General features: G+C 42.4%; 2 protein-coding genes across 3 annotated transcripts; one reads left to right on the top strand and one right to left on the bottom strand.

Annotated features, from left to right (window-relative positions):
* Positions 1-443: 443 nt before the first annotated feature.
* Positions 444-3,739, bottom strand: si:ch73-103b9.2 (uncharacterized protein LOC100150067 homolog). Its single transcript, XM_029639423.2, has 3 exons — positions 2,368-3,739; positions 1,770-2,000; positions 444-1,513 (listed from the first exon to the last, which is right to left on the bottom strand). Exons 2-3 carry the CDS (start codon positions 1,971-1,973, stop codon positions 626-628), a joined length of 1,092 nt encoding a protein of 363 aa, XP_029495283.1. The 5' UTR covers positions 1,974-2,000; positions 2,368-3,739; the 3' UTR covers positions 444-625.
* A 118-nt stretch (positions 3,740-3,857) lies between these two features.
* Positions 3,858-10,396, top strand: LOC115112391 (protein phosphatase 1 regulatory subunit 3E-like). Of its 2 annotated transcripts, none has more exons than XM_029639421.2 (2): positions 3,858-5,181; positions 5,498-10,396. In XM_029639421.2, the coding sequence occupies exon 1, from the start codon at positions 3,967-3,969 to the stop codon at positions 4,888-4,890; it is 924 nt and encodes a 307-aa protein (XP_029495281.2). In that variant the 5' UTR covers positions 3,858-3,966; the 3' UTR covers positions 4,891-5,181; positions 5,498-10,396. The 2 variants fall into 2 exon arrangements, with proteins under 2 accessions (XP_029495281.2, XP_029495282.2); XM_029639422.2 differs by having other exon boundaries at positions 3,858-5,646; positions 8,948-10,396.
* Positions 10,397-14,677: the final 4,281 nt, after the last annotated feature.

The following is a 14,677-nucleotide window of genomic DNA, read 5'->3' as shown; positions in this document are numbered from 1 at the left end:
GTAAGACATTTGGAATATGATACTAATCCCTCCGCCCACACACCTATGCTGTCACAGCCCCTCAGAGTCACAGTGTGGTTCACTTCTAGCATGTAATTCAATAGGCTACCAATGACATCTTCACATGGGTTGGAACACTACAATCACTGACTGCTCATTCCATTAGAGTGCACTAGCATGCTTTGGCAATGGCTCAGATCATGTTTTGTCTTGATGAGTTCGGACATAAGAATGTCTGCAGCCTAGTTGCTGAGTAACTAAAAGCTCAAGTGTGAGCACCACAATAAAAGCACATGCAAAATGTAGGACTGAAATCACACATGCATCACTCCATTTAAAATTATTCAATCATGTCCAGGTGCGTGGAGGGTTCATAATTAAGGAAGGCTGAGGTGGTATAGCCTATAAATCACATAGAACTAACAAATCTGTAAACTCATATGTTAATTCCATGTAGTTTAATATGACCAAGTTGAATTAGTCACAGCTTTTTTTTTTTATACAGTCATCAATATCATACAAAAAATATGAAGAAATTCCACAAAGTTTCTTTTTAATCACAAACCCACAGAGGCTGAGCTTTTGGGTTGGGAGAGAGTATGTAGTGCGAAGTAACAGTCTCTGTTCAGAGTAGTCTCTGTGCAGAGGCTGGGATGGGCACCCTGGTTCCAAACAGAATGGGCAGCTGGGGCTCTGCACGCTTTAGGATCTTGGTCTTCAGTCCAAAGTAGAGTCTATGAGCACTGCTGGTCCGGGGATCCTGTCTGAGGTGTCTGTCCAGGGGGTAGGTGGCGCGGGGTAGAGGATCTGACAGTGTGCTGAGGGGCATGTCACATCTCTTGGGGACAGGGATGCTGAATGCAGACAACAGGTGGCGACTCTGCTGGCTCTCCACACCTCCTCCGCTCTCCCAGGCAGGCGTGACACCGTCTGACCCAGCCTCTGCGGTCTCCCCGTCTGAGGCGCTGCGTCCCGGTCCAGCCTCCCCCCTCCGGAGCTGGCTGGTGACCTTAGGGTGTCTGGGCTGGGAGGCCTTCACGGGCGGTAGAACGGCGAAGCTGTTGATGATCAGCGTCATGGGACACTCTGAGGCTGAGTGGTGGTGACCCTGCGAGGGGGCCGAGCCCAGCAGTGAGTCACTGATCTCACACACCTCAGCCTTGTCCTCCATCATCTTGTCTCGGAGTGTCAGTTGCTGTGTGGCTTTCTGAAGGTCCCTGAAGGACTCTGGTGGGGACTCCTCTGAAGAGATGCTAGAGGTGTGACTGTAGGGTCTGTTCAGGAAGTCTCCCAGGGTTGTGGGGGAGCTTTTCGCCCATGGGTCCAGGGTGGAGTCCCAGAAGGACTCAGGGGAGTGGGTTAAACTGGATTCAGAGTCAGGGGGGTCAGAGAGCTTCACAAGGTCCACACACAGGTGGCAGTGGTGGTCTGTGTCTCCAGTCTTGACCCTCTTTCCTCTCCTCTGGGTCTGAACCAGGCAGCCAAGTGGAGTAGTTCTACCCCAGCCCCGGATCTGTCTCAGCATTAAGGGAAACATAATTACATTTTAATCAGTGTTTCGCAATTTAGAGAAAATTAGGTTTCACCTTTTAAGATGATTTCTGAGATTGAATGTAGTTATAAACAGTGAATAAACATACTAACACTGTTTCACTTTGTCTTAACTTGCATGAAATTGAAGTGTGTATCTGGTGCCTACGCAATAACGTGACACTGGCTGAATATCATTCACAATCTAGCCAAAAATAAAACCGCAGTGTATTACTCACAGCTTCCTCCCATCCGGAGAGACAGAGAAACTCAAATGGCTCCTGCTCTTTGGATGAGGTATCATCGCTGATATCCAAAAGGGCATCGACATGGCCCCTGTTGGGTATTTGTCGGCTCTGGTCCCATCCTGTGTACTCGACTGCCACACTTCTGTCTTCAGCCACTTCTACAGGCGCCTGATCCCATTCCTTGAATTTGTCCATTCTAAGATGAGCCTTTCAGGGTGAAATCTGTTGAGAGTGAAAAAACATCCCTAATTCGGCACTCATCTTGTAGGCTCGTTGGTAAGAGTGGATATATATGTACACAAACAGCAAGAAACCTATAATGAATTGTAAGCGTTGCAAAACTATTTGTAAGATATCTGAAGACGTGTAACCTTTGACGTGTTAACTCAGCGTTAACAAACTTATTAACCCTGTTTACAAAATCTGTCCATTAAATGGATTCATAAACCTTATCGCTAGCTAGCAAGAGAACCCCACATTTCTCCCTATCTACTAACGTTAACGTTAGGTAAACACTGGCAACTTAAGTAGGAAGCTTGTTCTAACGTTAGCTGAAGCCAGAAGAAAGGCTGTTGAAGAGACAACTTACCATTAAAGTGGGTCGAGTTCGACATTTTCCTCAGCAATACCATACAAGCATTTGCTCCCGGGGGTTTGACATTCAACTTAATAGGCAGTAACATAGAATAGTCATCAAATATTTATTACAGTTTGGCAGGTATCAGGAGACGACCCAAAAACAAAGTCAAAGATGTGCTTGGCCCACGAAGTGTTTGGAGCAGAGATAGAACGTCGTTGCCATGACAACTCCGCTACAACAGGGCGCTCAGAAGTGACGTAGGGGAAACGAAGAGAGAAATAGGAGGGGGCGACAGAAAACAAATTGCAGTTGACAGGTTGTTGCTAATCTCCATGTTAACTAAGAAAATGTAACAATTTTTAGACCTGGATTTGCTGCTTGTCACTATTCGTGATTTACAGCATGGTGTCCACTATGTTGCTGACTATTTCATTCAATATCTATAATTAAGACTAACCCTAACATTTCTGTAATCTATAGTAAAATGTTATATACAATATAATCTAAAATAGCCCATTATAACAGTATTATAATATGCATAATATAATGTAAGGCTATAAATAGAGGGCATGGGCCTATGTTAATTTGATTCAGATGTAAATTATTTACAGGTATCTAGAATATACTCTCAAAGCTAGAGTCCTTGTTGAAACAATAACAAAGTGGCCACACAACTCTGTTTCGGTATAAAAAAAACTGAGAAAGGAAATTGTGTGTTTTATCTCATGGCCGAAATTAGATTGCCTAGCTGCCCATCCACATCGCTCCGGGCAAACGCAACGCCCACTAACGTTTCTTCTCCGGGAAGCATTCGATATAGCAGCGGAATTAAATTCAGGATGAGTCGTCAGGCAAGAAATGAGACGTGCTATTCGGCACGTCGTTGTCCAGCCAGGCACAAACCTTGTGACTGTAATGTCATGCCTCTCACTCGGTCCCCCTAGCTCTGTGCAGTTTTTATGTGCACCTTGGCTGTTTTGTGTGCTGTATTGTTGTCTCTACCTTCTTGACATTTGTGCTGTTGACTATGCCAAATAATGTTTGTACCATGTTTTGTGCTGCTACTATTGTTATGTTGCTACCATGTTGTGTTGCTACCATGGTGTGTTCTCATGTGTTTCTGCCTTGCTATGTTGTTGTCTTATATTGTATTTATTTTATTTTTTTAATCCCGGGCCCCGTCCCCGCAGGAGGCCTTTTGGTATAGGCCGTCATTGTAAATAAGAATTTGTTCTTAACTGTCTTGCCTAGTTAAATAAATGGTAAATAAATAAAAAGCTCAGCCACACACACACCTTGACTAGGGCATGCTGCTGGAAACGTGCACAAATAAGAGAATCCCCAATTTCATATTCTTTCATAATGAACGAATTTGCCTGAATGAAATCTAAAATTACGTTAGGTAGGCATGTTTGGTATTTGTGGTGCGTTGTTCTAGCTGCACTTGCAGAAGCTTGGCTTATTGGTTCAGAAATGCGCAGTGTCATAGTCTGACGTGGTACTACGGCGCCTATCCTTGTGTTTATCTCTGACACCTGACGGCGTGTTCCTTTCTCGGTTCCCCTGATCACGACCACTGCGACTGCAGACCAGCGACTCTCCCGCTTTATGGAAACCCAGGCTGTGCGCTCTGTCGTGGTCATGCTACCTCCCAAGAACTGCCTCCCGAGGAACTACAGCTGCATAGCTGGGTTGTTCGGGAGCTTGACAGCAGACCCGAGATTAGAAGACGAAGAGGGGATGGAGCTGAACGGAGAAAGCGAGCCCATCGAGATGCACCATGTGGTGGATGAGAGACCAAGAGGACGTGAATCCTTCCTCAAACCCCCGCAGAGTCCGAACCTGCGCCGCAGGTGCAAGTCTCTGCCGACCCCCATAGAGAGAGCGAAGCTTGAGATCTCCCGCAGCCGGAGTCCCTGCAGCCAGAAAAAGGTCCGTTTCGCCGACTCTCTGGGTCTGGAGCTCACCTCTGTGAAGCACTTTAATGACACAGACATGCCCGATGTGCCGGAGCGCATAATGGCGAGATTCGACAGGGGTCCCCTCCACCTGAACCCCTTTGACAAGTTCCCCAGGGCACCGACCACCCAGTCAAGTTTTATGGAGCTGCAATTCAAGAACCCCGGGACCCTACCAGGCTTTACTGAGAAAGTGAAAGAAGTGAAAGTGTTGTTGGAGTGTGCTGAAGCCGACGAGTTCAGTCTGTCGGGCGTCGTGCGGGTTTTGAACATGGCGTTCGAGAAAAGTGTATATTTGAGGTTCTCAATCAACAACTGGATAACCTTCATGGACAGTCTGACATCTTATGTCCCCGAATCAAGCGACGGTGTGACAGACCAATTCTCCTTTAAGATAATCACACCAACGACGTTTCTGGAGAGCGGAGGCACATTCCAGTTTGCCATTAGATACTGCGTTGGTGGAGATGAGTATTGGGACAATAATAACGGGTTCAACTACAAAGTGCGACGCCACAGGTTTAAGATTTCCCCACCCCGTGAGTGGGAGGATGGCTGGATTCACTTCATCTAACCTGCATGCGCCCTTGGCGTTCTCACCGGCGCACTGTGTGTGTAAAGCACGCAATCTCTCCACGGGCACCGCTTTACCATAATGAAGAATAGGGCTACCATAGGCTATAGCCTCTACACATTGTGTTAATGATCCAACCGCCGTGTCCAGCTGTACACTCAGTCATTTTTCACATTGTTTGGGTTATGATTTTTTTCACCACCGTCACATTGGTTTTGTTTCATGTCATTATGTTTGACAGATTTGACAGGATTGGAAGACAAGCCCTTCATTAGGTGTCCGCCGTGGGAGGTAAATCTGCTGTATGCTAATTAGCCTTGGTGTTGGGGACTCTGTAGTCTTGTGCCCTTTGGTGTGGCCCGACTATACTCTTATGTAATGCAGGGACATGTGCCATTGAAAACGTGCTAGGAATAGACCCCATTTAAGCGTCACTGTCCCTCTCTAAAACGCAGCGATGGCTCGCTTCAATCCCCACTTTTGACTATTTCATTAAACATCTTGTGCGATGTCTTAACTGTCAACGACTGCTTATACAAAACTGAGGAAAATGGTTATGAAAAACACTAAGACAGCTTCTCGCCTTCTCTCTGTTTATTTCCGATAGCATGGGACTGTGCTCACGTGCATCCCCCTGTGTACCTGTCATGCCGGATTTCAATCCCATTCTCTCATCTGAAAACTCCAGCGGATGGAGCAGGCCGAAGCTCAGTCACAACAATATTCGCACTGGATCAACAAAGGAAATATCAAATTGTAATTTGTTTGACCAATTCCTCATATTTTCATTTTATTGGATATGCCTTATAATACCCCTTATAACTAAAGGGGAACGCTGCTGTGCTTTTATCTTGATCAATATTGGGTGTATTCAGTTTTATAACTATTTGAACATTAATATTTCAATGTTGGGGTAATGATTAAACCCTCTCTATAGCACTGCTCAACGAGATGATGTTAGAAAAAGGAAATCATCCCACGAGCTTTGTTCGCTGGTTATAAATGCACCATCATTTTTTCTCCAGAGGATGGTAACCAATAGCAGGAGAGTAGACTGTGGGTCAGAGTGGAGCCCTACAGTCTAGCAGTAGGTTAGCCTATTAGGATGCTCTGGTATAACCCCCAAACATGTTACATAATAATATGTGGATATTTACCACTCTAAAATGCCAAATAATGCATATGCTACATGCATTATTTTAAACTAGAGGACATGTATATTTGACAAAAAAAACTGTTGTACAGAATTTTTTGTACGGGATCTTATGCTAGATTTTTCTCTGCAGTGCAGTCTGCATGTATCTGACAGGTGATATTTTACAACATTCCTGTTGTGACACTCTTGATCTCAACCAGTCACAATAATTCACCAGGTGTCTTGTAAACAATAGTTGAGGATAGCTCTAACCCTAAGGTCCACTGCAGAGTCAGTCACCACTGCCTCATCCATACAGTATCTTTACCTTCTTCAAGGTTGAGCTTTAATGATAAAATCCACACGCATATCACTCCATTTTATAACTGTTATTACACAATGATAAATTACAGAGACAGATACTGTTGGACTTTTGTTTCTGTTCCTTGTTGGACCTGAAATGCAACTGTTGTTGTGGAAAATGATACATTTACCTCAGATCGTTTCTAGAGTGCGGACCTGACGATCTTCCAAAAATTCCAGGTTTCTCTCCTTTTATTCAGGTTGAACAAAACATTATTTTTTTATTAAGTACAGTAGAACCAAAATAGTCAAACTCATGCCATTTTTAAAACACTTCCAGTCCAGTAAAACAGTAGCATTTCATTGTCAGTATTTTGTAAATAACTTCCACTGTGCAATGTTGTATTTTACAGTAGAACTATGGTGATGACAGCATCTGAACTACTTTTACTGATTTCAAAGTGGTAATGCCAGACTTGGCTGATGATATAGAAAAGAGCCGTGTTTGGTAGGAGTACATATCATACAGTTGATGCTATTGCACTGGTGCTTCATGCTGAACTCATTTGTTGGCACATTGGCATCACATAATGCATGTGTCAAACTCATTCCACTGAGGGCAGAGTGTCGGGTAGTTTTCGCTCCACCCTTGTGCTTGATTGATGAATTAAGGTAAACAATTAGTAAGGAACTCCACTCACCTGGTTGTCTTTGACACCCCTGACATGAGGTGAGGGAGCTCATTATGGATGGATGTCAAACTAAACTTAGGTTATGTAGCGCAACAGCCACATTACACAAACGGTTTGTTTACATGTGTACTGGATGTACAGCATGTTTAAATTAGAGTTTCTATTTATTTGGGTTATTATAATTTGTGGGAGTTTTCTATGCCATGAATGCTTGGAATGTATCAATATTTTGTTTTGAATAGGACGCCTCTGAGAGATCAGCAGCTCGGAGATGTATCTGTTTAGAAAATGGAATGCATCTCTGAGACTAACAGATGTAGTTATTTAATGTAGTTTGTTACTGTCTGGCTATGGTGGTCAGTAAGAAAAGCCTGTGTTTACATGAACCAGGACTTGGCAGGAGCTTGGTCAGATAATTCAACCCTTGACATTGAAAATAGACTACTCATGTGACCACTGTCCAAATGACTCAAACAATTTAGAAGAGTTGTTTGGCTTATAGCAGAGCTGTTTGGTTTCCAGAGTCCAGCAGTTGGCTCTTTCTAATATCTCTATGGGAAATCTGTAGAGCCTGATTGGACCAAAATAACCTCAATCACGGTCTCACGTCCACCATGACATTAACCAACCTCTAGGGCTGCACGATATGGGCAAACAAATGTAATAGCCATTTTTATTTTTTTAACAAATATGGTTATTGACGTGTGATAAATATCCAAATATTTGGGTGAACTGTTGGAATTATAGAAATATATTGAATTAAATTAAGAAGCTAAGTGGAAAGCAGCATCGTTCTTGTTTGGAACAATTTGTTGACTGCGTTGACCTGACGGAACAACATGCACATTTATAGTCCATCATCTAACAGCGAGGGGGAGGAACTGCGCTGCTTGAGTGACAGGGGGCGAGGCTTAGTGTGTGTGGGAAGCAGCCGCAAGATTGAAAGAAAACGGAGTTAAAACCGAAAGTTACTCACGGCTGAGATGCATTTCAAAATATTGCATATGATATGGATCTCTTGCGATATGGATATGATTTTGATGTGAATTCGATTAATTGTGCAGCCCTCTCTTGAGGTGAGACATGACCATTGGTTGACAGCTGGTTGGCCTCACTGTGTTCAGAAACATGCTGGTCTGTGCAGTCAGTGAGTTCCACACACGGCAGCTGTATCTCCACAAAGACTACTGTGGTTAACAAGATGTCACACCTTGTCAGAGATGGTTTTATCTTCTTAAGTCTGATGAAATATAATGGTTATTTTTCCTCATGTACCTTTTGCTTATGATTTCTGTTAACTGTAAATATTCTCTCAATAAGTGAACATGTAGTACAGTATGATTTCAATCATGAATTGTTTCAATCAAAACATTTCACTTTGTGAATATGTCATGGAGGTAAAGATGTTTTATAGGGGAAGGATGAAAGGCTTCCAGAAACAGACTGTATAGGGTTTGTCAACACAACATGAGCTATATGAATCACTCCAATATATTGGTATCACTCTGCGCCGGAGGGATACATCCGAGGTGAGGATTTACAGATTTACTCCCATGTACACCTGTGTCATGGCTGGGGTCCGCCCCTATATATAGACTCCATGGCGGTGTCACACATTCTCTACATCATTTTTGAGGCCCCTCTAGCACCGCAGAGGATTGGAGTGATCCATATAGCTCACATAACCGTGCTTACATACGTAACCTTCGTTATGTTTCACTATATTGGATCACTCCAATATATTGCTATACACGTACCAGATTATTCTGTGCTAGAGGCCATGTCAAACTAAACATGACATTTCATTGACTGGCCAGCCAGCGGCAAAGTCCCAGCACAGGACCGGGGACCTCAGTCCACCCTGATGGTTGATGTAAGCCACCAATGCGGTGTTGTCTGTTCTCACCTGGACATGTCTTCCTTTCAGATGTGGAAGGAAAGACCGCAGGGCCATGGAGTCGTAGTGTAAAGCTAACAAAACACAAGCATGACAAACCACGGGCAGAATATACAGATCAACCGTGCGCAGCAAGGGGAGCACTCAAGAGGAGGGGCTGCTCCAGGCTGCAAAACAGCCAGTGAGTATACTTCCACGCAAGATATTACACTTACCAGTGACTTACCAAGCGAACTTCAGAAAGTTTGTACCTCAAACCATACGGACGTCCCCCAAGAAAATGAAAGAGAACTTGTCACGGCCATGGGGTCTATATATAGGGGCGGACCCCAGCCGTGACACAGGTGATCACAGGAGTAAATCTGTAAATCCTCACCTCGGATGTATTCATCCGCCGCGGAGTGATACCAATAAATTAGAGTGATCCAGTATAGGGAAATATAATCACATTTTATGAGCACTCGCTGATGTTTATCTGTTTTTATGTGTCGCATATTGAATGTCTTTCTGCTATCATATTATGTCGTATAATAGCATTTCAAAAACAGGATTGCAAGCGGTGGATGGATACCCAACTCAGAACTAGAAAGTAATCTAAAAACAATCTGAACAAAATAGAATTTCAGGAAATTTCCTTTAAAACTGTGGTACGTCACTGAACCTTAAGCCAAAATTTGGGCGGGGTACCAGGAATGATAGGGTTATTGTATAAGGTGTAACTAAAGATGGTTCCATTGCCTTATGTTTAGAGTTCATACTGAAATGAACACATAAGAGGTCTAAGCTGTGAAGGGATGTTATGGTAGGTCGATCAACATGTGATAATAGGTCGAGCAGTCAAATCATACTGGACAGTATGTACTGGGACTAAGCTGAGGGGATCTTTAGGCTAAAGAGTTGCATTCATGCCACTGAAGACAACATACACTTTGGAGTATCTGAAACATCTGAAAGGAGAGACTAATGATTGTAATATTGAGCTACTCAAAGTGCATAGTGCACTTTGAGTAGAAAAGTAGGAAAGCTAGGAAAAGAGGCATGGTTTGGTTTGGTATGCCTCTTCCGACTTTACATGTATTCCTGTGAATTGCTACTAACCAAGATGTTCTCCATCCCCAGTCATGTTTGATACACAGCTTTCTCGCTCACTGTGAAATGTTAAACATCTGAAATAGGTTAAATCAAGTTCGTTTTACTGATATGTGGAGTGGAGGAAGTGAATTTCCCTTGGTTTGACCTATACGGTTATCAGTATTCGTCTTTTGAACCTATGCAAACCTTAGTACTGCAATCCATCATCTGTCTGTGTTGATGTGTCTTGGTGTCTGGCGTGTTGTTTGGAGCTAATGTTTATCACTGTATTCTGGCTGTTTGCATGCACGGCGGAAGTACCCCTGTTATTTTTATGGTGAGTTTGTAATCTAGCCTATATTTTATTAAAACAACGACAATAAAGGCCTTTGTGATGGGAAATTTAAATGTGTTTTAGTTTTGTCCATTTCCTTTATCACGCTACAGTCAGCAGCATGGTATATTTAAGCAATAAGGCATGAGGGGGTGTGGTATATGGCCAATATACCACGGATAAGGGCTGTTTTTATCCACAACGCATCGTGGAGTGCCTGGACACAGCCCTTAGCCGTCATATATTGGCCATATACCACAAACCCCCAAGGTGCCTTATTGCTATTATAAACTGGTTACCAATGTAATTAGATCAGTAAAAATACATGTTTTGTCATACCCCTGGTATAATGGTCTGTCTGATACACCACGGCTGTCAGCCAATCACACACCACCCAATTTATAATAACCTTTACCTTAACCTTTCATTACAATAGCTTTATTAACTCAATTAGAATCAATGTCACAGTATCCTCTGAGATGACACAGGTTTAATACAAAGGTCTACAGATTAATTTCCCTGCAGGGTGTGATTTTGATTGTATTATGAGAGATCTCATTTTCTCCTCTGAATGCTCCACTGCTGTCTGTCTGCTCTGAGCTGACTGGCTCATTTATCAGACGACCATCTAATCCACACAGGGTCCTAGTCCTGTAGGCCATAACATGTCTTGCTGCGCTGCGGACGCCAGCCACCCAGCCCCTCGCCGCAGTCATGACGAGACACATGTCCTTGAATTGATCATCTTTGTCGGCACGCCCCTCAGTGTTGCATGGGTGGGGTTGCATGGGTGGTTTTGGAGGGCAGGAGGACAGGCTGAGGGATATCTTGTGATCAGGAGGGTTGGCTTCAGGCACAATTTTGTCTCTGACATGTAGGCTGTATAACAGAGAACAGGTACTCTTGGTGTCCTTGACTTTTTCCATTCTGATGGATGGGCATATTCTTATAATGTCTTCATGGTATAGGGTATCTATTTTATATGCAAGGGCACACAGAGTTCCAGTTACAGCCGTATGATATTACCATGACATTTCATTAGCTAGTCATTGATCTATTCAATAGATTGCATTTAGCTCTCCATTGACTATTTTCCTCTCAAAATATTGATTGCTCTGGAGCACACTTCTATAGGACGGAATCTTAATAGTGAAAGACTCTATAGGATGGAATCTTAATGGTGAAAGACTATAGGATAGAATCTTAATAGTAAAAGACTATATAGGATGAAATCTTAATAGTGAAAGACTATAGGACTGAGTCTGTATAGTGAAAGACTCTATAGGACTGCATCTTTATAGTGAAATACTTTATAGGACTGAATCTTTATAGTGAAAGACTCAATAGGACTGAATCTTTATAGTGAAATACTAAATAGGACTGCATCTTTATAGTGAAAGACTCAATAGGACTGAATATTTATAGTGAAAGACTCAATAGGACTGCATCTTTATAGTGAAATACTTTATAGTGAAAGACTCAATAGGACTGCATCTTTATAGTGAAAGACTCAATAGGACTGAATATTTATAGTGAAAGACTCAATAGGACTGAATATTTATAGTGAAAGACTCAATAGGACTGAATATTTATAGTGAAAGACTCAATAGGACTGAATCTTTTTAGTGAAAGACTTTATAGGACTGAATATTAATAGTGAAAGACTTTATAGGACTGAATATTAATAGTGAAAGAATATGTCAAATCTTGACTGTACTTAATACAGTAGTAATTATGCCATGAAATCAGGCACCATATCCATCATTGATTCCCTTGACTCTGACCCAGTTATATATGAATGAGGACATATTGAACTGAGGCCTCAGCCCCTGTTATTTTTGCTATTCACAAACCAATGATGAGGGCTGGGGGAGGATAAGAGAGGGGAGGGAGAAGGGTGGTAGAAGGGGTATACCCTGAGGAAACAGTCAAGCTGTTTTGCTTCTTGCCAGATGACAACTCTATGTGTGTGTGTGTGTGTGTGTGTGTGTGTGTGTGTGTGTGTGTGTGTGTGTGTGTGTGTGTGTGCGTGCGTGCGTGCGTGCAGTTGCCTCTCTCCTAAATGTGAAAGGGCAGTTAGAAAATCTTAGTTCTGATTCTAGATGTCATTCCAAGAGTCTGTCTGGAATGGGTGTAAAGGTCGTTTTGGGTACATAGTCCCTTTTTGAAATACCTTCTGGGTATAAAAACACAACAACATGAGTTTAATTTGTCACAGGTAACCTCCAGCTCACCCCTTTGAGTTGATGTGAATAAACTGAGTTTAGACCGTTGTTTTATAACAATCGTCTACCAAGTCAAACATTCATCACTAGTGAATATGATTGATAATGTTATAGCCTGCTCTGACTCAGTGTGTATCAGTCAGCAATGTCTGGCGGACCACATCAGAACACAAGTAGTCAGAGAACCAGACAAACAGAGCAGCCAAACAATTGGGGCTACATTGACAACATAGATTAAAGCGATGGTAGCAGACTACTGTATGTTGCCACTTCTATTTGCCACATCTTTAATCTGTAGATTAAAGTCTGTAGAGTGTTTTTCCACAGACCTGCAGGGAAGCAAAAGTCATTCTGCTACCAAAAAATGGTAAAGCTGTCACGTTCTGACCTTTATTTCCTTTGTTTTGTCATTATTTAGTATGGTCAGGGCGTGAGTTGGGTGGGCAGTCTATGTTTGTTTTTCTATGTTTTGGGGTATTTCTATGTTTCGGCCTAGTATGGTTCTCAATCAGAGGCAGGTGTCATTAGTTGTCTCTGATTGAGAATCATACTTAGGTAGCCTGGGTTTCACTGTGTGTTTGTGGGTGATTGTTCCTGTCTCTGTCTCTGCACCAGATAGGACTGTTTAGTTTTTCCATGTTTATTGTTTTGTAGTGTTCATGTGTACATTTACGTATTAAACGAACCATGGACACTTACCACGCCGCATATTGGTCCTCTGATCCTTTTCGCCTCTCCTCTTCGGAAGAAGAGGAGGAAATCCCGGACAAAAGCTCCCTTTGCTGGTTCTAACAGCCGACCAATCAGCTTGCTGCCATTTCTTAGCAAATTTATGTAAAAGATTGTGTTTTACCAGATACAATGCTATTTTCTGTGAACAATTAAACAGCTGACTTTCAGCACACTTATAGGGAAGGACACAAAACATGTTCTGAACTGACACAAAGTACTAATGATTGGCTGAAAGAAATTGATAATAACAAGATTGTGGGAGCCTTTGATATTATTGACCATCATTTGTTATTGAAAAAAATGTAGAATCTGCCGTATCATGGATAGACAGAGTTACCTTTAATGGAAGCTTCTCTGACGTTAAACAGTGGTGTATTCCACAGTGGAGCTGGTTCAGAGTGGAGGACAGATTGACTGCATCAGTGCTGCTCTTTGTAACAAGTATTGATATGTTGAAAGTAATGAAATTGTCTGTTCAGCCAGTTAACACACAGCTCAAAAACCCATATATACTCCACAAGACAAGCAATCAGGTGTCTCTTCACAGTCCCCAAGTCCAGAACAGAGGCTGGGAGACACACAATACTGTATAGAGCAATGACTATATGAGTTACCTCAGGTAACCCAGGCAAGAAGTACAATCTATTAAAAAAAATACAATAAAACAACACGTCAAGGAACAACGAGGACTGTGAAGAGACACGCGCACACACACTCACACACACAGCCTAAAAGTGTGTGTGTGTGCGCGACAACCTAAAAGTGTCGACATGGCAAAGCACTTGAATGTTTAAGATGAGTATTATTCATGTATTTATTTTATCCTTCTTCTTCTTCTTAAAAACAAAGAGTTCTTCGTTTAAATGTGTGTTGCTGTTCTTGTCCATTAGTGTTCTGTATTTTGTCATGGTCTATGTCTTGTGTGGACCTCAGGAAGAATAGCTGCTGCTTCTTCGACATCTAATGGGGATCCGAATAGAAATCACAAAAAAATCACATTGAGTCAGCAGCAGGGAGCCTGCCGTCCAAAATCACCCATTGACTTTATGGTCACTATGTCATTACAGATTCAAGTTCATCTTTTGAACATCTTGGCAACAAGCTTTTTAGAGAGCTGATGTAGAACCAGAGCATGAAGTACAGTAAGGTGTCTTTCCACTATATGGATATGACAGAATGGGTTGATTCTAATCCTACCTCTAACCCTAGCAGTGGTACAGTCATAGTTCTATGTGGTTAATCACATCAGAAGGAGATGGGATCAATAATTTGTATTTTTTATTTAAACTTTATTTAACTTGACAAGTCAGTTAAGAACAAATTCTTATTTACAATGACGGTCTACTCTGGCCAAACCCTGACGACGCTGCGCCAATTGTGTGCCACACTATGGGACTC

The sequence above is a fragment of the Oncorhynchus nerka genome, linkage group LG27, assembly GCF_034236695.1.
Source record: "Oncorhynchus nerka isolate Pitt River linkage group LG27, Oner_Uvic_2.0, whole genome shotgun sequence".
NCBI classification, from domain to species: domain Eukaryota; kingdom Metazoa; phylum Chordata; class Actinopteri; order Salmoniformes; family Salmonidae; genus Oncorhynchus; species Oncorhynchus nerka.
This window is presented reverse-complemented; position numbering and strand designations above follow the sequence as displayed.